This window comes from Zalophus californianus, chromosome 9, assembly GCF_009762305.2.
Source record: "Zalophus californianus isolate mZalCal1 chromosome 9, mZalCal1.pri.v2, whole genome shotgun sequence".
In the NCBI taxonomy this organism is placed as follows: Eukaryota; Metazoa; Chordata; class Mammalia; order Carnivora; family Otariidae; genus Zalophus; species Zalophus californianus.
The window spans coordinates 122,042,732-122,068,457 of NC_045603.1; the positions used below are offsets into that span (position 1 = coordinate 122,042,732).

Here is a 25,726-nt window from a genome sequence, read left to right on the forward strand (position 1 = left end):
GTCCTTCTACTTTGGGGTCTCCTCAACTTCTGGCAAAACTACTCTGGTGAAACATTTTTTGTTTGTTCGTTTGTTTAAAATTACCAGGGTGACATTACTAATTGAGTATAATATTGTCTCCAGGATTTATATACTTTTGACTTACTTCTAGGGGAGGCAAGGCCCCAGCTACTGTTCCACTGTGCCCTGCCACTGTAGGGCAAGAGCCACCACCACCACGCATCTCCAGACGTCTCATACGCATGACAAACACTAGTTCTATGAGCTCTTACAACTATAGGAACTACAGCAGTGCTCTCTGAGAATTCTCTTTGAAGCCAATCTCACTGTGCTGTTCCTTGAGGAACAGGGTGGGACTCAGCATGGCCAAGAAGTTTTCATAAATCAACTCCCTCAAAAGTCTTCCCTCAACACTTCTAATAGCCTCAATGTTGCACAAGTTGTCTAAAAATGAATCTCTTTTAACTTGATATTCTTATTCCAAACTTCCGCTAAATTTCTTAGGGAAAGGAGATATATGCAGAGATAGTTTTGTGAGATTATGGTTAAGCTCCCTTTTCCTTTCTGGTTGTTGGTTGTGGGTTTTTTTTGGGTTTTTTTTGTTTGTTTGTTTGTTTTGAGTTGTCTAGGAAGGGGTTTTGATGGAGTACCAGCCCAGACTGCAAACTCAGGAAACAATCACAGATTTGGTCTGGGCATTCTTGAACAAGTGAAATAACAAGTGAAATAATGTATCTCTAGAATTTTATAAGAAAAATAATTTAACTTTAGGTTTTAATTTCACTATAGCCAGGTATCTTTTACTAGAAGCTGAATGGGCTTTCTAATTGATATGCATACTAAGATAGAGAGATGTTCAGAGAATTGCCAAGGTCAATGGGCTGACTCAGACCCCTTTCGATGCCCTAATCTATGGGCTGAGAGAAAAATGCTAAGGACTACATCCTTATCTCTGTTCCTTTGTCGGCTTTCTGTTGGGTTTAGCCAATGGAAGACAGAAGCTGGAGCTTGGGCAGTAGAAGGAGAGAAAATTTGAGTATGTTTTGTCTGTTTCCTCCAGCTTCTCTGCCTGGGCAGTTGTTTCAGCCTTCCCCAACTACCCTTCCAGCTTGAACCTACCCCCCCCCCCTCCCCAAACACACACACACAGCTCTCACTGGGAAATGGTTATCCATGATCTACCCCTTGTCCCTCCAATTTAGGCTTTTTACTGCTGCTAGTCTCTTAGAGTCTCAACATCCCTTGTCATTAATTTAATCTTGCCTATATACCATCATTAAAGTAAGTATTCTTGAAAGTTTTGTTATGTTATCCATCTGGGGTGAATTATCCTTCCTGGTGAGTCCCTGACTAACTCTACTATATAAGTATTAAATATAGTCAAGGCAGAACTTCTAAGTCTAGTCTTCTTCCTTTCCTTATACCGCACAGTATTTCATTAAACTTGATTTTCAATGATTAAGTTTTATATATTGTGATGTTTTACCATAAAAAACAAAGAAACTTGGCAAAATACTTGCCAGTATGGATATATATGTGTGCACACTAGGGTGATTTATCCTAGTGAACGATATATTATAAAAATAATATATACCATTTGTCAACATATATCTTTTTATTTTCATACTTGTATTCCCTCAGCATCATAAAATGCACATGTATCCAACAGGAAAATACAATGCATTATAATTTACCTTGTTACAGAGAAATTTCTTATAATATCACTTTTAATTCCAACAAAATGGAAAAGAACAATATATGTAAAGCCTCATTTCCTATATTGAAGTCTTTTTTAAAACTAAACACATTTTTATTCCGATACTCTAACAAGAAAATAGTGTTTTTCAATGTTATCTACAAAGTAAAAAATGCAGTGTTTGCTTCGGCAGCGCATATACAAAGTAAAAAATGCAATTATTAGAAAATCTTTATTCCAAAATTAGAATTCTCTCTATATATTCAGAAAGCATGCCCCTTTAGTTCTCAACACTGTTAAATGGTAATGACACTAAAATGAAAAGATTTGCTGTAAAGTGATCTTATATGTTTTACTCTGGATCCTCAAGCAGTAAATTCAAAAGGGAATGCATTTCTCTTTGTTCAGTACCAAAATGCATGTTCTCTCCTTTTATCTTTTTCTTGCTGCCCCTGTGACATTTGCTACAAATGCATTTGTATGTTCAGTTATTGCCCCACACATAGAGAATGAAAAGGCAAGTAGACGTTCTATCAACACTATCACTATAATTTCTAGAAAATTATTTTCCTATATTGTGTTCCATTTTCCAGTTTTTGCATGTACATCTCTCACAATTCTTTATTTTTCTGTACATAGTAAACAGAAGGATAATACGGATCTAGAGATTTATAGATTACATAAAATCTAGCCACTGATCATGAATGGTCATAATTTAATATTAAACTTGAAGACATAAATAATTTCCATTACCTCCTTCTTCCTCCTAGTGAAAATAAAGAAAATAAACCAAGTCTATGAAGAAAACAAAGAGCTGCCCTACATCTCAGAGGTATGGATGGACAGCAGATTAAGGCAATGGCAAACATAAACGAGGGCTTTCAGAGGATAAGAAAAGTCCCACGGGGGTTTCAAAATTAAAATGCATTGAACTACTTAGATCTGTCAACATTTCGCTAGTAAGAGGGATAGGTTCAAAAAGTTCTACCTCATTTGCTAGATCTTGCTTCTGTAAGGCAGAGATCAGCCACCTAGCAACAGCACAAAAGATTCTACTCTGACATAGTTAAACTCATGCTGGCTGAGCAGGAAGAAAAGCTATGTAGGACCAGGGCAGAGCTGGATGGCCTGCAGTTCCAGTGCCACTAGGGAGCCTGCTTTGGGAAACTGTGAAATTCATTCTGAGGAATGACTTTTTGTCAGCATTCTTCAAGGCTCAGGTCTCTGAGCGCCTCCCCTGGGCTATGCCTCTCCCCTCCCCTTCAAGAGTACGCTGGACACATGCACACAGCACACACGGCAGAGAAAGAAAAGATGTCATTTCCAATCAACTGCTTTCCCATTAAAGCTCAGCCGTGCACATGCTAGGAAAATTGATGAAAATTGTGTAGATTAAGAGGAAACATTTTCCTATGCAGCTCTTTTGAGATCAGTGAAGTAGAGAGGTTTTTCAAGTTCCTAATCCTTATAATATAGACAGCTATCTCTTGTTCTCTCTTTTAAAGCAAATTCTTTGGCATTAGATACTGCCCCAGAAATAACCCACCACTTTTCTTCCAGGAGGAAAGAAATATCTACTTAACAGTCAGGTCATACCAGAGACTTTGGAAAATATCTGGATCACAAATCCCTGTCACCAGTGACCAGTAAACGAAATCTGGGCCATGTCCTTCCTTGCAGAATGCCCTCCCTGGATGAGTCAACAGGTCATTCAAGAGACACTTACATCAAATTGTCAAAGCAATGCAATTTTCAGCTGTGAAAACTTATGCCTGGCATGAAAAGTCTAAACACAATTTTAAAGTTAAGTGTACAAACACATCACAACACTTTCTTTCTGGGAAAGGGGCAGAGAAGGAAAATTAGGTATTACTGTGCTTTTCATTTTCATGACTCTTTTGGCATATGTGACTGGAGAAGGATCCAGTTTTGGGAGTGAGGCAGGCAGGGAGGTTTAGTGAGGGAGGTTATTTGGTTCATCTTCAATCACATTCCTAGTCTGTCTGGCTTGTTTGGCTCTGCACAAGGCAGAAAGTGTGTAATACTTTCTGACAACAAGGGAAAAAAAAACCAAGGGACAGGCACATTTATCTTGGAGACACTGTTAAAAGCAGCCAGTTGGCTCTGCCTTTTACTGTAAACAATGTTATTATTTTTTCAATACTGTAACTGTTTTAAAGGCCTTTTTAAAAAATGCATTTCTAAGTTACAGAAGCAGTATTTAAAATAAAAATGGAGAAACTAAAATATGAAATTGCCCTATCTCCCAAAGCCAGTTTCCTTCTAGAGAGGTCACTTACAACTCCTAACAATTTGATGTGTACACTGCTAGACCTGTTTTTCATTTTTTATATACACTCACACTTACACATCTTCTCCCCCCATAGAATTTTAATATGCATATCATTGTGGAATTTGCATTTTTCACCTAACAGGATACTTTTCTATGTCAGGATTTATATTTTCCATTTTAAAAACTGGTTTTATAAGATCACATTACACTATTTTGAACTTAAATTTGTTTTCAAAACAGTACTATAAGGGCACCTGGGTAGCACAGTCAGTTAAGCATCTGCTTTTGGCTCAGGACGTGATTCAGGGGTCCTGGGATCCAGCCAGGCTTTGGGCTCCCTGCTCAGCGGGGAGTCTGCTTGTTCCTCTCCCTCTGCCCCTCCCCCCGCGTGTGTGAGCTCTCTCTCCCTCTCAAATAAAATCTTTTTAAAAAAATGGTACTATAAAATACCAATTTCAGCATGTTTACCTTCGTATTTCTTGTTAATATGTCAGTAGGCTAGATTCCTAGGACAGGGGTTGCTGAGTTAAAAAGTATGAAGATTAAAATCCTGAATGGGTATTTTCACTTTGTCTTTCCTAGAAGTTTCTCTTCCTAAATGTTGTACATTTTGTTGTATATTTAGTTTCCTAAACTATACAGATTATATTCATATAACCCATATATAAAAGTGCCAGTGTTTCTACATGCTCACAAATAGTGGATATTACTAATTTTTTTGTCACTTTTAATAAGTAAAACTGGGATTTCAAAGGTTTACTTTGCACTTAACCTATTAATGTTGAAATTTTTTCAGGTATGTGTTGAGCATTTATATTCATTCTTCTGTGAATAATCTTTGTCTAGTTGTTTATTACATAATTTTTATTGCTTTGAGGGAACACTATATATAGATAATTAATATAATAATTAATCCTTGTCTATAGTATGTACTGTATAGCTTTCTTGTGGCTTGTTATCGTGTTATTAAAAAAAAACATCATATATATATATGTATATATATATATACATATGTGTGTGTATATACATACATATGATGTCTTTCACCACACTGCAGTTTTACTTCTGTTTGAGAACGATCATGTGATCACATTTTCAAATTTGTTCATCTTTTGTCTTATGGCTGCTAATAAACTTATAAGTGGCTTCCATACTTCAAGATTTAAAACTGGTCTTTTATTCTATATTCTCTCTAAAAGTTTTTATAATTTCACCCTTGTCCATACCTTTATTAAATCTGGAATTAATTCATTGTGTAAAATGTCAGTAATAATTTATATTCTAAATAAATGGCTAACCCATTGTTCTAATACAATTATTACTAGTCCAATCCATCCATTCTCATCAACTTGAAATGCTGCCTATTTTATCCTAATTTCACATAGCTACATTAATCTATGGCTGGAATCTTTATGCTTTTGCAATAGCCTATTTGTGTATTTCTGTCCTGGCTCCCCAGTATATATTACCAGGACTTTATAGCATACTTTAATACCAAGTACAACAAATATCAATTCTTAATTTTGCTTTTAAATATTATATTTATGTTTACAGGGGGGCATTAAAATCCACTGGCCTGAAAAACCAACAAAAATCTAGAACACTGAAAATGTTCTTTGGTTGTCATTTGTACACTATTGAATATGGCTAATTCTAGAAAGTAAGTTCATGCATTTCTTTTTCCTAGCTATGTAATCAGGTCCTTGAGCATTCCTCACGTGAGCTTTGCAGTTTTCTGTATGTGGGTCTTCAACATGTACTGTTAAGTGCAGGCCTGCATATATTATAATAGGCTGTGAATATCTGCAATAATGTCTGTGTTTCTTCTTCTTCAATATGTTTAACTCTTACTTCTTTGTGCTTCTTTCTTTGGCTAAAACCTCTTGAGCAAATAGAATAATCCCAGTTGCTAACAGACCATTATTTTTCTTATTCCTGGCTTTAAGAGAAATGCTTTTAGTTTTTTGGTTATTTTTTTTTTTAAGTAGATAGACACATTTAAATTTTTGGAAGAGAGGTACTACATCTTTGACTTTTCAAATTTCTACTGTGTCATTCAATCTACTCAACTTTAATACCTCCTCTTCTTGGGACAATTTTGGTAATTTATATTTAACCAGAAAATCATTTCTTCCATGTGTTGGATTTGAAAAACAGACACCCACATGGCCCCTCAAGCTTATAGCATAAAAGATATCTAAATGCCCTCCTCTTTAAATTGACTTTTTAAAATTTTGAAATGATTTTCATTTACAAAACATTTAAGTTTTTTATGAATATTTGTTAGTCCTTAGTGCTTGAGTACTGTGTTTGAAAAAATAACAGAGGCCATGATCTTAAATTTTGATGGTTTGTTCTGTATTCCACCTCATAAAGAACTATTGTTGGTTGCTATGGAGATGATTTTGATGATGTTAAGAAATTGGCGAACAGATTACTAATGCTTTCCATTTAGATACAACATTTAAAAAAATGCTCTTAAGTAAATAAAACACATATGAATTATACGTTTCAGCAACACAGAAGCCCTTTTCAGTTCACAGTTCCATGGTGGCAGAGGATGTTAGTTTCTTAGTGAATATCCATTTTCCTCTTCCCCCTTAGAAAAAGGTTAAAGTCATTTATTCGAAGTCATGGCATTAGTAAGTGGTGGATGGAGTTCATACCTAAACTCAGGTTTACCTGTTTTTAGATTCATATCCCAGTCTTCTTTTGTACATTGTACACAGGCTATGACTCACATGAATGTGGGTTCAGGGAGAGTTCTAGAGAGGAGGTTCTACACAGGTTGGGACATAAAAGATGAATCTAGAGTTTTGTTTTTTTTTTTCAAGTAGTCCAGGTGGGAAGGTATAAAATGGGCAAAAAGGAATGGGCAAAAAACATGAATGCCCACAGGAATAAAAGCGCATAGTGTGTTTTAAAAAAGCAGCAAATAGCCAAGTGCAAATAAAGCTTAGTCTAGATTTTCTGTAGGCATTCAATTCATATCTCTACTCACAGAATCTTGCAATCATAGAATCATGAACCACCTAGTCAAATCTCCAAAGAGGAAACATGCCACAGTGGTTGATAACCTAGGAGTATAAACCTTGGCCAAAAGAATCTGAATTCTACCATTTTCTTTCTTTTTTTTAAGATTTTATTTATTTGAGAGAGAGAGAGAGCACAAGCAGGTGGAGTGGCAGAGGGAGAGGGAGATGCAGACTCCCCACCAAGCAGGGAGCCCAACACAGGGCTCCATCTGGGATCGTGACCTGAGCTGAAGGCAGACGCTTAACTGAGCCATCTAGGCACCCTGAAATCCACCATTTTCTTGCTTTTTGTGTCTGGGAAAATTACTTAAGTTCATTCCACTAAATCTCATTTCATTAACTGCTAAATTAGTATATGATCATCTGCCTTATAGGTTTATGTGAAGGCCAAAGACATGTCAAACACTTAAGAGGTTCTGACATGTTATTATGAACAATAACATCCAGATTTTTTTCTTAAGATTTTTATTTACTCATTTGAGAGAGAGAGAGAGAGAGAGAGTACAAGCATGAGCAGGGGGGGAGAGGCAGAGGGAGAAGCAGACTCCCTGCTGAGCCGGGAGTCTGAGGTGGACCTCCCTCCCAGGACCTGGAGATCACGACCTAAACCCAAGGCAGACATTTAACCATCTGAGACACCCAGGCACCCCTACTCTCCAGATTTGTAACATTTGAGTCAAATGAAAGAACTACAGGATAGTTCCAGTAACTATTCTATATTTCTTCATTTTCCTTTATGCTGCCCCCCACAACACCTTTCTACACCTGGCTAAAGGGACACTCTTTAACTGTTCCATATTCCAGGTATACCCCACTGTGTGGATATGCCATAGTTTATTCAACCACTCTCCTATATGTAGATATTTAGGTTGTTTCCAATATTTTGAAATTATAAGAATGCTACAGTGAGTAACTCTGTTACTCTCTATTCTTACAGTGTTGGAGTTGTACCACCAGTATAAATTCTAGAAGTGGAACTGCTAGGTAAAAAGTATATGGATATATGGTTTTTTTTAGATATTGCCAAAATCACCTCCATAGAAATTATACCAATTTCCATTTCCGCTAGCAAAATGCTTGTTTCTTCACATCCTTACTGATAGAATATGTTGCTCATCAGAGAGGTGAGAAAAAGCATGTTAGTATCATTTAAATTTGCCTTTCTGTTATGAAGTTGAATTTTTTTGATATGTTTGATCATCATTTTATATATTTGAAAAAATAATAATTATCAGTTTTTTTAATATGATGTTTGGTCTTTTCCCATATCTTGAAATAGTTAACTATAAGGGATATTTCCTTTTTCTGAGATTTATGAGATAAGCATTTCCTTTCAGGTTGCCATTTACCTTTTGATATTGCTTATGGTATTTTTGTACCAGGCAAAATCTTATTTTTAATCAAATTTTTATGTAAATTTATTGGTTTTGTCTTCTGTTGCATTTGGTCTTGAGTCATTGAAAAAAGCATTTTCTTACATCCAGAGTATAGAGAAATTTACCATGTATTTCTCTAGTATGTGTATGGTTTCACCTTGCATTCTGCCCCACCTGAAGATTATTTTTATGTATGTATGGTGTGATGTATGGTTCTAATTTTATCTTTTTCCAAATAGCTAACTAGTTGTTCTGACATTTCTTGTTAAAAAGTCCAACCTGTCCAGTGATTTGAGATGCCATTTTTGTCATTTACTAAATATTCATATGCACTTGAATATATTTCTAGATGTTCTATTTCATTCACCTGAAATGTCTTTCAAGTGTCTGTACCACATTGCTTTAACAATAAGAGCTGTATTCCATTAAACTAGTAGGGCTCCTCAGCCCCTAATAGCTTATGTTTTTCCGTGTTTAACCAGCCAGTCCTGTGTTCATTTTCCATATGAACTTTAATATCTAATTGTTTAACCCCACAAAAAGCTTGTGGGTATTTTTGTTGGAATTGCATTAAATATATGGATTAACCTAGGAAGAATTAAGATCCTTTCTATTTTGAGCCAGCTCTTCAGAAGAGAAAATATGCTTCTACTTGTTCAAGTCTGGGGATTGTTTTTATCATAGAGGTGTGGTTTTATTAAATTTATTCCTAAATATTTTATCTTTTTTGTTTTTATTGTGAATACGTTTTCTTTTCCTTTGCCCCTCTAGTTTTGTTTGTGTACATACACAGTTGTCTCTGAATGCTAATTTTATGTCCCCCAACCTTACTTACTGAATTGTTTTTAATTTTTTAATAACCTTTTATGATTAATTCCCTAGGGTTCTCCTGAGATACTATCATGATAATTTAACTTCTTTATTCTTTTTTTTTTTTTTTTTTGGAGACAGAGAGAGACTCTCAAGCAGACTCCACCCTGAGCTCGGAGCCCAACGTGGGGCTCGATCCCATGACTCTGAGATCACGATCTGAACCGAAATCAAGAGTCAGACGCTCAGCTGACTGAGCCACCCAGTCCCCTTTATTAATTCTTATGCTTTTTTTTTTTATTTTTGGTCAAATTGTATTGCCTACTACCTCTCATTTGATATTAAATATCAGTGAAGACAGGGGTCATGTGTGCCTTTGTTCCCAATCTTAATGGTAATGTCTCTCATAATTCTCTATCAAGTAAGATGCTGAATTTAAGAAGGATTTATATCAGTTGGATACCAATTCATATTTTCCTTATTGCCTTTTAAAAAAATATCAGGAATGATAACTGAATTTTGTCAAAACTTTTTTTGCAACTCTGAAGACAATCACAATGGGTTTCTTTGTTTCTTTCCTTTCAGAAGTCTAATACTAAACTAATTATTTGGTCTTTTTCCCTAGAGGCCATGAGGATATGTGTGTGTGTGTTTATATATATATGTGTGTGTGTAGAGAGATAATATTAGGCAAAACACCTGTCCCTCCCATTCTTGAAGGAGTATATTTTTCTTCATTTTGAAGTCCCATATTATTATTAGGATATGTCTTGGAGTTCCTGGCTTTGTGTCAAATTTCCCAGGTAATTTCTGGCCCTTTCATCATGTAAATTCATTCTTCTTTCATTTCTCAAAGTTTTCTTGGATTACAGTTTTAAATATTAGTTCAATTCCATTGTTTTATTTTCCTCTTTAGGGACTCCAATTATATATATGTTCTTTATCTTCCACCTCAACTACTTTCTCTTTGAATTATGTACTTTATCTCCTTTTTGTTCCCTTGGTTATTTCCCGAACTTTGTCCAGAATTCTTTAAAAGATTTAACTTGAATCTATCCTGTCTTGGGAGAATGGTTATAATTTATTCTTTCTTTTCTATTTCATTTCCTTCCTGACTTCAATCAATTCTTATTTGATTCTTATTGTTTTGTTATCCAATTGTACTTTGACTTTAAAATCTCAATTAACTTTTACTCCCCACCCCCCCATTTCCCTAAATTTAACTGAATTAATATTTAATTCAGTTTGGAGTCAGGGTCTTGGAGTACTTTCTTTTTGGCTTCATGTTCCTTTGTTTTTGTTTGTTTTGTTTTGTTTTTGATGGGGAGAAGGAGAGTGTTCATAAGCTGAATTTTATTTTAAACAGTGGCTTTTTATAGAAGGAAAATTGCACTTATCTCTTCATTTCAAGGCCAGGGTTGAAGAGGTGAGGTAGTTTATAAGATTCCTAGTTTAAGAGCACCCTCTCCTGTCACTGTAGCAAAGTAGAGTTTCTTTAATGAATATTTTTCTATTTTGGTATCCGTTCTGTCCTACAAACTGGAGTGATTTTTTGTTTTTAGTATTATGAGCATATCATATGCTCACTCAATACACTGCTTGCTGCCTACAAAGTACCCAACGTTTCCTTTGTGATTGGCAGTTTGGAGTATGGTAGGTCATTTGCTCATATCTTAATACATTTTAGGAACATATTTAAAAGTACTGATACTCTTCCTTGAAATTTCAGGACTTTCCATTTGTGTTCATTCATTTATACTTCATTCAGTGTATTATTCAAATAGCTCTTACAATGTCAAGTGTGTGTTTCGGTCCTAGCCATGAAAAGGTGTGAAAAATATGATTCTTATTTTCTAGGACAATGGTCTTCAAAATGTTGCCCACGTACTCTGTCTTTAACAGTTAGAAATTCCAATTGACCATTTTCCTCCTTAACCTGATATTTTGACCCCTTTCTAGCAAATATTTATCCTAATTTAAAATAGTTTATACGTAGAAGCCTTTGATTATGTTTTCAATCTTTTCTGCACCAAAAATATGAACATAGGTTTTTTTTTTTATTTTCAGTGACTGTAATTGTCCAAGAGTTATCCTTATGAAGAAAACTAGTAAAAACTGAAAATAAATTTTGATAGTCATAAAGAATAAAGTTTTAATTGGAAATATATTTCTTCATAGGATAGGACAGGTTTCAATAGGTAGTTTAGTAAAACTAATACTTGTAAAATAACAGAATGAGGGAAGCAATAGAGGAGCCCAGAAGGAGGAGTGAGGCAGTCTCTCTAGTTGGTCTGGGAAAGGCTTCCCAGAAAAATTGCCATTTATATTGGATCTAAAGGATTAAAAGGCATCTTTGGGGCAAGTAAGGTAGAAAAATAAAATTCTAAGTAGAGGGAACAGTGTGTGCAAATCTGAGAGAAAGAGAAGAATATGCCCTGCCCAGGCAACAGGTCTTTTTGGACATGTCTAATCTGTAATGCCCATGAGACACCCAAATGAACTTTGGTGTCTTATTGGCAAGTGAATTTAAGAATGTGGAATCTAGTGGGATAGGGTAGCTGTTGATAAATTGTATTCAAAAATCTATAAATTAACCCAAGCTTTGATATTTTTCTGCCTACCTTCACTAACGTACATATCTATGAAATATACAATAAATTTATCTATATATGTATATATAGATAATTATATATGCATTAATTTGATATACTGTTTCCTATTTCTTTCTTTTAGCCTTGATGAATTGATTTTTTTTTCTTTGTAACCTCTCTCCTGCCCTTTGGAATTTATATTACATAGCTCAATCTGTTTTTCAAAGAAACAGATTGGTATATCAAAGTAATATAATAAGCAAGCCTCCTTAGGTGAGGAATAATTTTTCCCTATTTTGGCTCATGATTTGCTTCTTCAGCCCTCAGATATGGTGTTGGTCCTCAAGTAATGGAAAACCATGGTTTACCTAGTAGTTTTTATGCTTGTGGATAATTATAAACTTCCAACAACCTAAATGACCTTTTCCTTTTTCTTTTTTTTTTTCTTTTTAAGTCTCTCTTCTCTAGGATCACAGGTGAAAACTGAAGGTCCTTTCTCAAGGCACCTTAGATCCCAAGAGAAAACCCAAAGGCTCTGGTGATAGGCCACCTTTTTGATACCATGAAGTTCTTATATTCACAATGCCAGGCTAAGAGAAGGGCTTTGGTTCTGTCCTTACCTCTTTGAGTGACAGAGACCTTGAATTCTCACACTTGGGAATGACAGGGGTTTGACATAAAGCCAACATCTTTCCATAGTGCTTTATATTTACTCTAAAACTTTGCATTCTAAAGCCACCCTCGTTTAACCTTAAATCCAAAAAAGAATACCTGTGTGACAGATGACACAAAATTCCATTGGAAATGAATTTGATACTAAATGCAACTAGAGATAATTTACATTGTTATTTTGCATTTCAGTAAGATATGTTGTGCTTAAAGAATTGTGCAAGTACAAGTCAAAGGATGGATGTTGCAAGATTATTTGTGAAAGCAAATATTAAAGAAAGAAACTAAAGAGCCATTAATAGGATTAATGAGGTTACTTAAAATGACGGACCCTACATTAAATATTGCAGACTACACAGCATAAAAAGGGATGATATAATATTCCGATGGCTAAGCTTTCCTATAGTATCTTCTGTATGTCAGACATGGTACCGAGTGTCTCACATATGTTAACCCCTTCTAGTCTCACAACCACCCTATGAAGTAGGTGCTGTTATCTTCTCCAGTTTGCCAGACAAGGAGCTGGACACATTAGATTGAGAAATTTGCTCAACACTGCACAGCTGGGAAGTGATGGCTCTAGAGCCATATGTACCGACATGGAACAACAGCACAATATTTAACAAAGAGAAAAGAAAAAAAAAAAACATAAACAAGGTGCAAAGTGAATGTGTAAAGTATAATTCATATTTCTGTAAGAAACAAATGTGTGCTTATGTGTGTACATGTGCTGGTGAAAGGGAAACCATATTTAGGTGGACAGAAACCATAATAATACAGAGTGGGATTTAGATGTTGGGGTTTCTACTTTTTGCCTGATACACTGCTGTAATGCCTTCTAAAAGTTTATTATAATAGACATATGGTTACTTTTGCACTTCACGGTTTTAAAGTAATTAGAGGTTGAATGAAGAAAATACCATATTATAATATGAAAAAAACCTCAAGTCATTTTTCACACCTATGTTGAAAAGAACACCAATTCCAAACATTTGTTTATACTGGTGGTGATTAGTTACTTCACTATTTGAAAAGTATTATTTACTATCAAAAATGCTATTTTAAAATGTTTGATTAATGAATTTCTTTCTACATTTTGCTGCATTGATTTCCTTCCTCTGGTCCCTTTGCCTCTTAATCCTCCCACTGCATGTTAGAGTTTTCTCATGTGAGAGAGACGCATTTCAGATGTCACCATCTGTATTTCCATTTTTAAAGTTTATTTAAGTACCAGAGGACATTGCCAAGAACGCAAAACTCTGTTTGCTTAGCTGAGACTAGCTACAATCCGGACAGCCTTCTTGCCAGTGCTAGAGAAGACAAAAACGCAAACCTCCTTACTGTAAATAGCTGACACTAAACAACATTATCCACTCAGCTGACATTCGATAGACATTATTTATGGCATCATTCTCAACTTCTTTCAGGAGATTTTTAGAAATTAATACTATGCATCCTGTCTTTCCATCAACTTACAGTTTGTGACAAATTAATTTCCATGGAAACTGGTACAGGGGAAAGTATAATTTTGTTGAGATGTTGTGAAATAAATTATGTAATGAAATAGACAAAACACTTAGAGAAACCCATTAATTTTCTCTTTCAACAATGTTAAAACAGTGTCTAAACATATCTCATCATAAAAATGTTTTGTTGTGTTAATTGATAGAGATTTTTGCTTTTAAAGGGATAAACAACTTTTCCTAAAATACAAGTGTTGACTCAGAAGGATATAAGTATTTAAACAAATATCAATCAGTGTTTTCCAGATACTTCTATGTGTTTTGTTATGACTTGAGTATCAACCTACAATCCATTCTCTAATAAGCAAAGCACTACATCCATTGGTCTGCTAGATTAAAAAGTCATAAAAACAAATATGATGGACTATGCATCATTTCCTTTGGAATTTATGAAACTGTTTTGCACAATTCCCTAAAGGGTGAGGGAAAAAATCAAGCAATCTTTGATATGCAATATAAAAAATTCCCCAAAGAAATCACAAGGACTGTTTTTGTTTATTTTTGCTTTAAGTATGCAAATGTATTCCTTATCTGTACCTTAACTTTGGCTACTCATAAACATCCACTGCATAAACTAGAAAAAGGTCTTATTTATGAATTAATGTTATCCTTTGTTGTTAGAAAAGAGAAATATGAAATGTGAAATAAAAAGGGAATAAGGAAATAACAGACACTAAGTTCATCTGAAATAGGATGACACCCACATAAAAAATCTTTTTATAACCTGATACAAATATTAAAAATAAGAACGAATGAGTATTAAAACTATGGCCTGTATAATATAAAATGTTAAGACATAAAATCATGTTAAATAATTGCAATCTTTTTTCTAAAATATACTCGCATCTTCCTTTCTCTTACTCAGACACACAAATGCAAAAAAGGCCATTATCCACTATTTTCGCCTCAATAACCTCGTGTTCATTGGTGTTGTATTGTATCAGCTTCGAGAAAAATAAGTAAGCCAATGGCAATAACTGTTCAAAGAAAAAGTAGACAATGCTCCTTACCGACACACAGGACCATTCTTCTCCACTACACAATTCCCACCATTTCTGCAGTAACCAAATGGGCACTCTAAAAAGAAGCATCACAAAACCCACCGTTAATTGTAAATATTATTAGGAAGGACAAGGACATATTACTGTTAATCACTGCATTAAATCTAGCCACTGAGAGTAAATTGCTTCCTACTTGCTAAAAGCACAAGAATTCTCCTAGGCTACTCCCCTGTGCCCCACAAATTTGTTCAGTGGCCCTTGCTGCCCTTGATGTGTTCCTTCTCTTCACATGCCTGAGTGGTTGACCACAAGAGAAGACTTTTTTTCCTCCCCTGGATTAAGTAAAATCTTCTTATTTAGAACATGTCTGCATGACATATTTGTGATTATACTGAAATTTGTTCTTTAATGCAACATTTATTGTCTTCAGTTCCACACAGTAGTCACTATCATGACAGACAGTGCTTTGCACGGGTGACCTTGTCTTCCTTGGTAAAATGTCACTCATGCACGTGCATGTCCTACCTTTGCATCCATGACAGACATCAGCGTAGCTCAAATCGACCTTCATTGCCCCGGCCCTGCTCTCTTGCTGCTTGTATCACTCCCCCCTTCTAGGTTAGCATCAACATTTATTTTCAAAGGTGGTTTGCTTATAGAATAAAGAGAAGCTAGATATTGTCACATAGGTATGACTCTGAAGTGGTTAGTGCCTTTAGCTCTTCAGGGTTCTTTACCGTCTCCTTGGATCCTCACACATCCATCCTGATCTTCTAAGACCTCTTGGTTTCCCTACTCAGTCCCCAAATTGCTTTTCTTGGCTTTTTTTGGACACCTCCTCTCTTGCAGGATATCAGTGGTATCTCTTGCAGGATACCATTCCCCCCTGGTTGGGCTGTCTTAACTCCAATACTTGGTGGAAATTTGTAACTCAACACATCTTTTCTGAGCATCTGTTAATGTCTGGCACTAGGCTAGGCACTGGATATATAACAATAAATAATACAGGAAGTTTACAAAATGATTAAAGCTGCAGGCACCAGAGTCAGACTGCCTGAGGAAGAATCTCAACTCAACTTAATTAGCTGTATAATAGAAGATAAGCTAGTTAGTGTCTCTGTGCCTCTGGTTCTTCTCTGTCAAACAGGGTTAAAAATAGCACCTCTCTCACAGAGTTGTTGAGAATGTTAGAAAACACCTAGCTCACAGCACATGCTTAAGAAATACTGATCTAAAAAAGATAGAGTTATGGTCTTTGCTCTCATTGATCTTCCAGCTTCATGGAAAATGCAAAACCAAAAAAGTGACTAGGGAATTAAAATGCGATATTAAAAGTAATATAATTTGGAATGGATGTAACAAGGATGATGGGAGTACCAAGAAGAGCACCTAAATCAAATCTGGGGAATAAGGAAAAGTTTTCCAGAAGAAAATCAGGGCATTCATGTGGGCAAGTGTGTGTGTGTGTGTGTGTGTGTGTGTGTGTGTGTGTGTGTGTGTGTGTGTGTGTGTCTGTAAATAATCATAAAGACTCAGAGGCCCAAGAAGAGAGTGTTTGAGGATCTGAAGGAAGTTCAGCCTGGCTGGACTGATAATGTGAAGAGAGTATGGGAGAAGGTCAGAGACACACAGGGGCCAGATCACATAGGCTTAGTGAGGAGTTTAAACTTTAACCTCGGAGGCCAGAATTTTAAGAAACTAAATGGATATTTCATGCTTTAAAAAGACTATTCTGGATCCAGTATGTAAAGTCAACAGAAGGGCTAAGACTAAAATTCAGGAGCCCAGTTAAGAGCTTTTTGTAATAATCCAGTAAGAAATGGTGGTTGCCTAAATGAAAGAGGTGGGGTAGGAGGTTGAGAATTGTGGGGATTTATAAGGTATTTAAATGTTGGGATTGAAACATCCTGGTGGTTTTTTGGAAGAATCAAGGGTGATGTGCAATTTTCTGGCTGGCCCCTGGCTAGTTGGTGGTTTCATTCACGGAACTGTGGGAAAGGGAGAATTTATAAGGAAAGATGCTGGTGTTTTAAGTGCCTAAGGGGACATCCAAGTAGAAGCATTCCTTGGGCAATATTATTTGCAGGTCTGAAGCCCAGATAAAACACAGGCTAGGGCACGGATTTGAAGCTTTGGGTTTCTCCCTCTGCCTTTCAGCTGTCATCACTTTTCAGGCTTGCCCCTCAAAAATCACTTGAGATCATTTTTTAGGTGTCATGGGGTCACAAATATACAGTCTTTGTCTTTACAGGAGCAGACTAACCTTAGCAGAGAGAGAAACAATTTACTTGGGCAAAGAAACGATGATGATAATGAACAATAGTAGAAAAGTAATAAGGAGAAACAAAAATTTCATGTAGGAAAATATTCCTCGGAGGAAAACTTTGAAGGGCAACTAGAGAAAGTCAGATTGTGGAGCCAGTCACTGAACACTGGGAATGGGGAGGAAGAGACAGTAGGAAAGAGGAAAAATAGGGAAGGAGGGAGGCTGCAGTGTGGAAACACATTTGCAATATACCATGTGTCTGGTGTCCTTTTTGTTCTCAAAGGTGTCCAGTAATATGCTCCCCCAGGGATATAGTTGGCCCCTAAACAACGTGGAGGTTTGGGGCACTGACCCTCGCATGGTTAACAATCCACAGACAACTTTTAACTCCCTCCAAAGTTAACTACCAATCACCTGCTGTTGACTTACTGATAACATAAACAGTCGGTGAACATATCTTTTGTATGTGATGTGTATTATACGCTGTATTTCTGCAATAAAGTAAGCTAGAGAGAAAAAAAATGCTCTTCGGAAAATCATAAGGGAGAGAAGCTGCATTTCCAGTACCGTCCCGTTAAAACTCTGCATGTAAGTGGGGCCACACAGCTCGAACCTGCGCTGCTTAAGGGTCAACTGCAGTTTCCATATCTCCCCTTCCCTATGTAATTACAACCCGGGAGTGTGGTACTAAAGATGGGGGTGCAGCTACACCCCTCAGGCTTCCGGGCATGCTTGGCTGAACAGAACAGATGTCAAATTTTCTTCCTAAACAAGAAATTATCTGGTTTGACGAAAAATAGTCCACCAACATGATAAAGCATAAATAGCTACAAACCTTTAGATAAACCATTTTATGGTTATGTTTGGTCTTAAGTACAATTTTAGTCTTCCTCACACAAGGGCTTTGTTTTTATAAGAAAAACTGTAAAGTGTCTGATACTGCAGAACATCAAAATACACACAGCTGCACATTTTTTTTTTCCTGGGGACATTAATATTTACCTTGATGGCTGAGAGTAAAACATAGGCTTGCTCTACATCAAAATAATGCTATGGAAATTTAAATATGCATTTTATTACACTGGATAATGGAGCACAGTGGAAAGGAAGCACTGGCCAGAGCAAGGAGTAAAACATGGTGTTTTGGAGGAGAGACGCTTTGTAGATTACCTCCACAACGAGTTCTTTTCAGTTTCTGCTTAAACCCAGGTTCTTTAACCATAAGATGGAAAGACCCAGTACAATATATTTTCACCTTTACTTTACTCAAAACAATTTAAAGCATGGAATAGCTGAAATGGGGAGGGAGATGTCTATGACTAGTTAGCAATGAAGAGATTAAATACTTCCAGGAGATGGACATCTGGGTGGCTCAGTCGGTTAAGCATCTGCCTTCAGCTCAGGTCATGATCCTGGGGTCCTGGGATGGAGTCCCGCATCGGGCTCCCTGCTCGGCGGGGAGTCTGCTGCTCCCTCTGACCCTCCTCCATCTCATGCTCTCTCTCTCTCTCTCTCTCTCTCTCAAATAAATAAATAAAATATTAAAAAAATACTTTCCAGAGATAAGTAGATAGTTCTCAAATGGCAAGTCAGGACCTATGGGGTGGATATTAGAATTGGCATGAGTTCCCAGGCTCCTTAGCCACATCAGTGCCTCACTGCCTTGTATCCTCTTGCATTGGTTATTATGACCATGTATCTGGAGGTCAGTATTACGTAGCAATAGCATTCTATGAAGAGTTCAAGTTCAGGTCCACTCTGGTGCATCACTCTGGAAAAGCAGGAACACATATAAACTGGATGCCTACCTGTGTGAGTGTGTGTGAGTGTGTGTGAGTGTGTGTGTGTGTGTGTGTGTGTGTGCGTGTGTGTGTGCGTGTGTGTGTGTGCATGTGTGCGCGCGCGGTCTCTTTCAAAGCCTCTGGAGGCCTGGGAAGGGACGCTACCGCATGGTGGACTGCTGAGAAGTCTGACAGTCACACAAGTCCTGGTTTTCCCTCATTGACACCTGGCTCAGTTAATGCGTCGTCTAACTTTGGGCTAAGTACTTTAAGTATAAGCTTTCTCGTGTTTAAAGTAAGAATTATATCTATCACCTTGCCTTCTAGGGCTGCTGAGAGGATAAAATGAAATGTATTTGTAATATTTCTATACTAGTGAGTGGTATGCATAATGTTATTAAGTAATTGTTTTCAGCCAGCTCCCTATATTTGGGAATTCTTTAAATTGCCCATGAAACCTAATTTCTATTACCACTGCTCTCTCCAGCTTTTCCTTTCCTTTCCTTTTCCCCTCTACCATTATGAGCACCATTACCACTATCATTTACTGAAGACCTGCTCTGTATCAAGACTGTCCTAAGAGTTTTACTGGCATTACCTCATTTAATCCTCATAACATTATGTGGGATACCCATATAGATCATTTTTCACAGAGGATGAAACTGGTTAATAATATAATTTGCTCAAGCTCATAGCAAGGGAGCAGCAGATATTGAACCAAATTCCAGTCCTCTAACTCCAAAGCCTGTCAGTCTAAAAATGTCAAATGATCGGCTATTCAGGTTAGAATTTCTATATAACCCCTTGCTGTTCCTGAGATTATGATCATGAACTTCTCTGAATGGTGCAGTATTTATGCACTGGCACGGATTAAATATACACATATAATAACTTGCCTGTAGTTTCAGGAGCTGTATGGATCTAAGAGTCTTCCAGAAAACCAAATTGTTTGGTGCAGTAAACCAAATACCCAGTGGGCACACACTGTTCTCTTTATCGTGAAATCCCAGCACAGGGACTGCAGGGAAGATTAACCTATGGCTTAGAAATTTGGCATAGCTCTATAGTGCTTTGGTTTGGTGTATGCTTCAAGTAAAAAATGTTCTTGTTGAAAAAAATAATAATAACTTTAACTGAAGGTATTCATTTAAAATAGAGCAAAAGGGAGATGGAGAGGGATGGATGAAATAGGTGAAGGGGATGAAGAGCATACTTATCAAGGTGAGCACGGAGTAATGCATAGCAGTGCTGAATCACCATATTGTACACCCGAAACTACTGTAACACTGTATGTCGAGTCTACTGGAATTAAAATTAAAAACACTTAATAAAAAAAAATAAAACCTTCTGAAACATTATTAGGCATTACCAGTTTTATTATTAAATAATATATTAAATTGTATTCATAATATTCCATCCTACTTTTTTTCAAAGATTTTATTTATTTGTTTGAGAGAGAGAATGAGCATGAGTGGTGGGGAAAGGGAGGGGCAGAGGGAGAGGAAGAAGCAGACTCCCCGCTGAGCAGGGAGCCTGACGTGGGGCTTGATCCCAGGACCCCAGGATCATGACCTGAGCCGAAGTCTGACTGAGCCACCCAGGCACCCCTACAACTTTATGTTTTTAATGCCTTTCCTCATTCTCCTTCAAAGGATGGTTATCATAATTACGGTATCACCTTAACATAACTTTCATTAACCTCTACTACTACATATAACTGGAAAAAGACTCTCAGTTTAAATGAAGCCAGACACATTCTGTTCAATAATTTTCTGTTGCATAAGCAACCAAAACCTGAAAATAATATGCCTTTCTAACATAACTTGGGAACACACAGGCCTCATTGAAATATACTTAACCTGCAACACTTACACAGGGCCTGAGGTCAATGTTCCCATTAATGACTTAAACCTCAGATGAGGGAAGACCAGATGCTCACCACCTGCTGTGTGACCAGAGACATTACTGGATGCTGTCAGGATTGGGCCCATAAAGTCTATGAAATGCCATTCGTAAAGGGATATGATGTTTGGAAAGATAGAGGAAGGTGTCATGGGCACTGATACCTCTTAGTGTGGATTAAGCCGAGATGGCATTCTTAAACACAGAAGCATCGACTTCATCGTATTTGTTTGACAAACTAAACAGCAAGAAAATATAAATAGAGAACAAAAACTATAATGTGGATTTTATTTCTGAAAACTGTTTCACTAGTTCTTTATATTACTGTAGCCCAGTAGCTGGGGTAGTATGATGTATATTTTGTAAATAAACTGTGAATGAATTGGTGAATGACTAAACTAGATGGGGCAAACAGAATGTGCTCTCTATTATTACCTCCAGGGTGTCAGTCACTCAGGATGAATGGCCAGTCTTCTGTTTTTCTGACCATATTTTTAAAGGTAAAATATGTAAAATCAGACAATAAACCATACCATGTTATGATATATTTGTTCTCATAGAGGACTATCCCGAACAAAATCTCACCTTTATGCAAATAAATTTGGTTACTGGATATCAGTGCTTTGTCTTAATAGTTTCAAAGAATGGAACTATCTCGTTAATATCTTTCTTATTCTGAAAAGAAAGTGAAACCATTTCCTTTCGGGTATCAATCTGATGTATAGGCATGCCTGGTACAGAAATAATGCCAGAGAGCATTCATCTTTGCATATTTTATGGGACCAGATTTGCTCGCTTCTTGATTTCCTTTTGTACTCATATAATTCAGGACTCTGTGAGTATTCATTTCGGCAGCATAAAAAATAGGACTTTTTTGCACTGTGATTTGATTATAATTATCATGCTTTTGTCACTTATCTCATAAGAGTCTGCTCTCTTGAAAGATACAAAGAATATATTCTCATCTGGTTTTGATATTAAATATCTCCAATTAATTTAGAAAATATGATTGAATATAACTTTTATTACCAATTTATATTATCATTTAGTTGTGAGAGATTTATATTGCCCCTACCTATTATTTCATATATCTCCTGCATGAAATATAAGTTCAATTACCCAGAAGAGATGTTAACAATGGGCTATAATAAATTAGAGAATTTTAAAGCAGTTTTGATAAAAGCATAATCACAAACATACATTATCAGCTCTGATAAATATTCCAGGGTCAGGAGAGAAAATGTTTAAAAGTCAGTCTAAAGCTTAATAAATTGACTTTCAAACATGACTAGATCATGCAAATAGGGAAGTCTTATAAAGAAGTGGGGAAAATTATAATTAAAAATTAATAACATGTTAGATTATTTCCTTATTTTAGAAACCCAGCAATTTGCATCAAAGAGATTATCAAATACTAATAACTTTAAGTTATAGTAACTTAAAATTAAGTGTTTGATTTTTCTTTATTTGGGGACATCATTTATATAGAATAAGCATTGCATTCATTATATTTTATATTTATGTTTTTTAATATGGGTAGCAATGTTAATATTCTTCCTGACCCAAACCAATAATAGAAATTCAATTATTCCATACATGGCAATTATTTAAAGGTTCATGATATTTTTATCATCTACAGGTTTAAGTTACTGGCTTATATTGTAAAGAATATTTTAATGGAAATAGAATACCTGAGCAGCTGGACTCATCAAGCTGGAAATCCATGCAGTTGGCCAAACCATCACAGCGCTCATGAACTGGGATACAGCTATTAGAAGAAGTGCACTTCAATGCACCATCAGAACAGCTCCCATTGGCTGGGGGGGGGGGGGGCGGAAATCATCATTTTTTAAATGAATTTCTTCTAATGAAATAAGACAAAGATTGTCTAATAATAATAAGATTGTATCATTCCTCATCTTTCTAGTCCTACGTTTATTTTTTTTAAGATTTTATTTATTTATTTGACAGAGAGACATAGCGAGAGAGGGAACACAAGCAGGGGGAGTGGCAGAGGGAGAAGCAGGCTTCCCGCGGAGCAGGGAGCTGGACGTGGGGCTCGATCCCAGGACCCTGGGATCATGACCTGAGCCGAAGGCAGATGCTTAATGACTGAGCCACCCAGGTGCCCCCTAGTCCTACATTTAAATTATATATTATTGTTTTTTGATTCTTCAAAAAGAAGTTTGTTGATAGAATCATTTCCCACCTGTGCACTATGTACTGTTAGACAGGTGTGTATGTCTACAACACACTCTGTATACTATGTAGTCCGAATTAATTTTAGACTAGAATAAACTTTCATTTCAAGGTCAAGCTCCCTGTGCTTCTGTTGTTCCCTTAATGTCTCTGCCATTATATGCAACTGAAATGGCCATTACTTGAATGTTCATCAATTTCTACATGGCTGTTCAGTCCCGGGTGGTCACCAGGTACATGATGTAGGTCAGTGCTGCTCAATGTACTATGACTCTGTGCCTTACTAGCATGGTGCATTTTACTAATTCCACAGTCTCTTGTCGGCCTGACTTCAAGAGACGAGCGTAAGTCTTGCTTGTAAGATGAGCTGTTTCAGAAAAATGACTTTACTGATGCTAACCAAGGGTACCGACATTTCCATAGCAATCTAGTCGTGCCAAGTACTTGACCTCCCCCAGATGCTACTCTTAGTCCTGAAATTATTTTTGTCTTCCTCCCTCTCGTTTTCTTGTCTCATTAGGACTATAATTTCCTGTAAAGCAGTAATAATATTTAGGCTCTTTTTACAAGTTAGAGCCGAACCAGAAGCCTTCATTCCAGGTTGCCATGAGGCGTCTCCCATCTCCTATGTGCTTGAGAAGCTAGAAACCAGCAGGCTTAGGTTTCAGGCCTGGTCTCTCTTCTCTGGTTCTACTCCAGTCTTGTCCCACGCTGCTATTTGTCATGTCTCTAAGCCTTTTTATGTGATAGCTCTTCCATCTAGCATTGTTACGTTTGGAATAGAGGGAATATCGAAGCATGGACCCATTGCACCCTCTTGTCAGGGATTCTGGATAGATTTCAAAAGCATGAAATAATAATGATATTATTTGAGTCCTAGGGTTCTGCAGAGGTAAGCAAAGGGCAGCAGTGAACAGTCAGGGCTTTGTGGTGCTTAACCCAAGTTCAACAAGAATGGTTCTGCTTTTCTCTGACTTACCTAATGGTGTTGAGTACAATACCTTATTTGAATATTTTAATCCAAGCCTGCTGCTAGAAGTTTTCAAAAAAGGATTGACCTGGGAAGTTGCTTCTAGAATAAGGGCAAGTTCAAACTTCTCAAGCTAAAGTGATATTTTAGAAGACTCAGAAATAAATATCCCCATGGATGGGTCTTACACAAATTTTGTCAGTATTATCATGATTTTTTTTCTTTAAGTATATTTAGGGGCAGGAGTTCTTTGAGTTAGTATAGGTTATTGACACAGTTTGTCAGCTTTCTATCAAAATTAATTTTCAAGTGGACATAAAACGTTTTTAAGAGTGTGTCTTTCCATTGGGCGCCTGGGTGGCTCAGATGGTTAAGCGTCTGCCTTCGGCTCAGGTCATGATCCCAGGGTCCTGGGATCGAGTCCCGCGTCGGGCTCCCTGCTCCTTGGGAGCCTGCTTCTCCCTCTGCTTCTCTCTCTCTCATGAATAAATAAATAAATCTTTAAAAAAAAAAAAAAAAAAAAAAAGAGTGTGTCTTTCCATTGATTAAAAATGCTAGCTCTGAAAATTAAAGCAATGCTTTCCATTGAATAATCCCGCAGTGCTAGAATATTACTCAGCCATCAGAAAGGATGAATACCCAACTTTTATATCAACATGGATGGGACTGGAGGAGATTATGCTCAGTGAAATAAGTCAAGCAGAGAAAATCAATTATCATACGGTTTCACTTATTTGTGGAACATAAGGAATAGCAGGGAGGACATTAGGAGAAGGAAGGGAAAAATGAAGGGGGGGAAATCGGAGGGGGAGGTGAACCATGAGAGATGATGGACTCTGAGAATCAAACAGGGTTCTAGAGGGGAGGGGGGTGGGGGGATGGGTTAGCCCGGTGATGGGTATTAAAGAGGGCACGTACTGCATGGAGCACTGGGTGTTGTATGCAAACAATGAATCATGGAACACTACATCAAAAACTAGTGATGTAATGTATGGTGACTAATATAACATATTAAAATAAAATAAAGAAAAAGAACTTCAGTTCCCACCAGTAAATATTATGGAGCTGCAGCTACGTGTAAGACTCTATGCTTAGCACTTCAACTGGAGAGCGCAGGGGAACACTTCAGAAAGAGTGACCAGAAAAAAAAAAAAAAAAGAGTGACCAGAACATATACAGCAATTAAAGCAAAATGACAATATGAAAGCAGTTAACAGTTCAAAATAATAATAAAAAGAAATGCCATAAGGCCAGACTTAATTGGTAAAGCATCAGTACAGAAAAGTATTAGAAAAATAAGAGGTTCCTTTAGTGCATGAAAGTTTGTAAAGACTGAAAGAGTAGAATCTTGAGATGTTTTGAATTTTCATGTTTCTAGTAAGCTATTTAGCAGGGTGGGAACAAAATCTATAAATGGGGAATCAATAATTTGGACATTAGAACAGAGTAAAGTAGTTTGCCTTTCACTGGGGAGTTTGTGTAAGGAGGTAGTGCAGAAAAACTTAAAAACCATGGCCGAAACCAGACTGGAGAAATGGCTAAGGTTCCAGAAGAAATGATCTTTAAGCTTTTGCAAAAGGTTAAATAATTTTAAGATCTACATTGACAGGATAA

At 36.7% G+C, this 25,726-nt stretch overlaps 1 protein-coding gene across 1 annotated transcript in view; it reads right to left on the reverse strand.

Annotated features, from left to right (window-relative positions):
* The window catches only part of MALRD1 (MAM and LDL receptor class A domain containing 1), a gene marked incomplete at its 5' end in the record, with an annotated part of 847,841 nt that overhangs the window by 109,225 nt on the left and 712,890 nt on the right, over positions 1-25,726 (reverse strand). The window contains 2 exons of the mRNA XM_035729081.1: positions 15,004-15,070; positions 22,635-22,760. Of these exons, the coding sequence (XP_035584974.1) occupies positions 15,004-15,070; positions 22,635-22,760 (193 nt within the window). The remainder of the gene's footprint in view (positions 1-15,003; positions 15,071-22,634; positions 22,761-25,726) is intronic.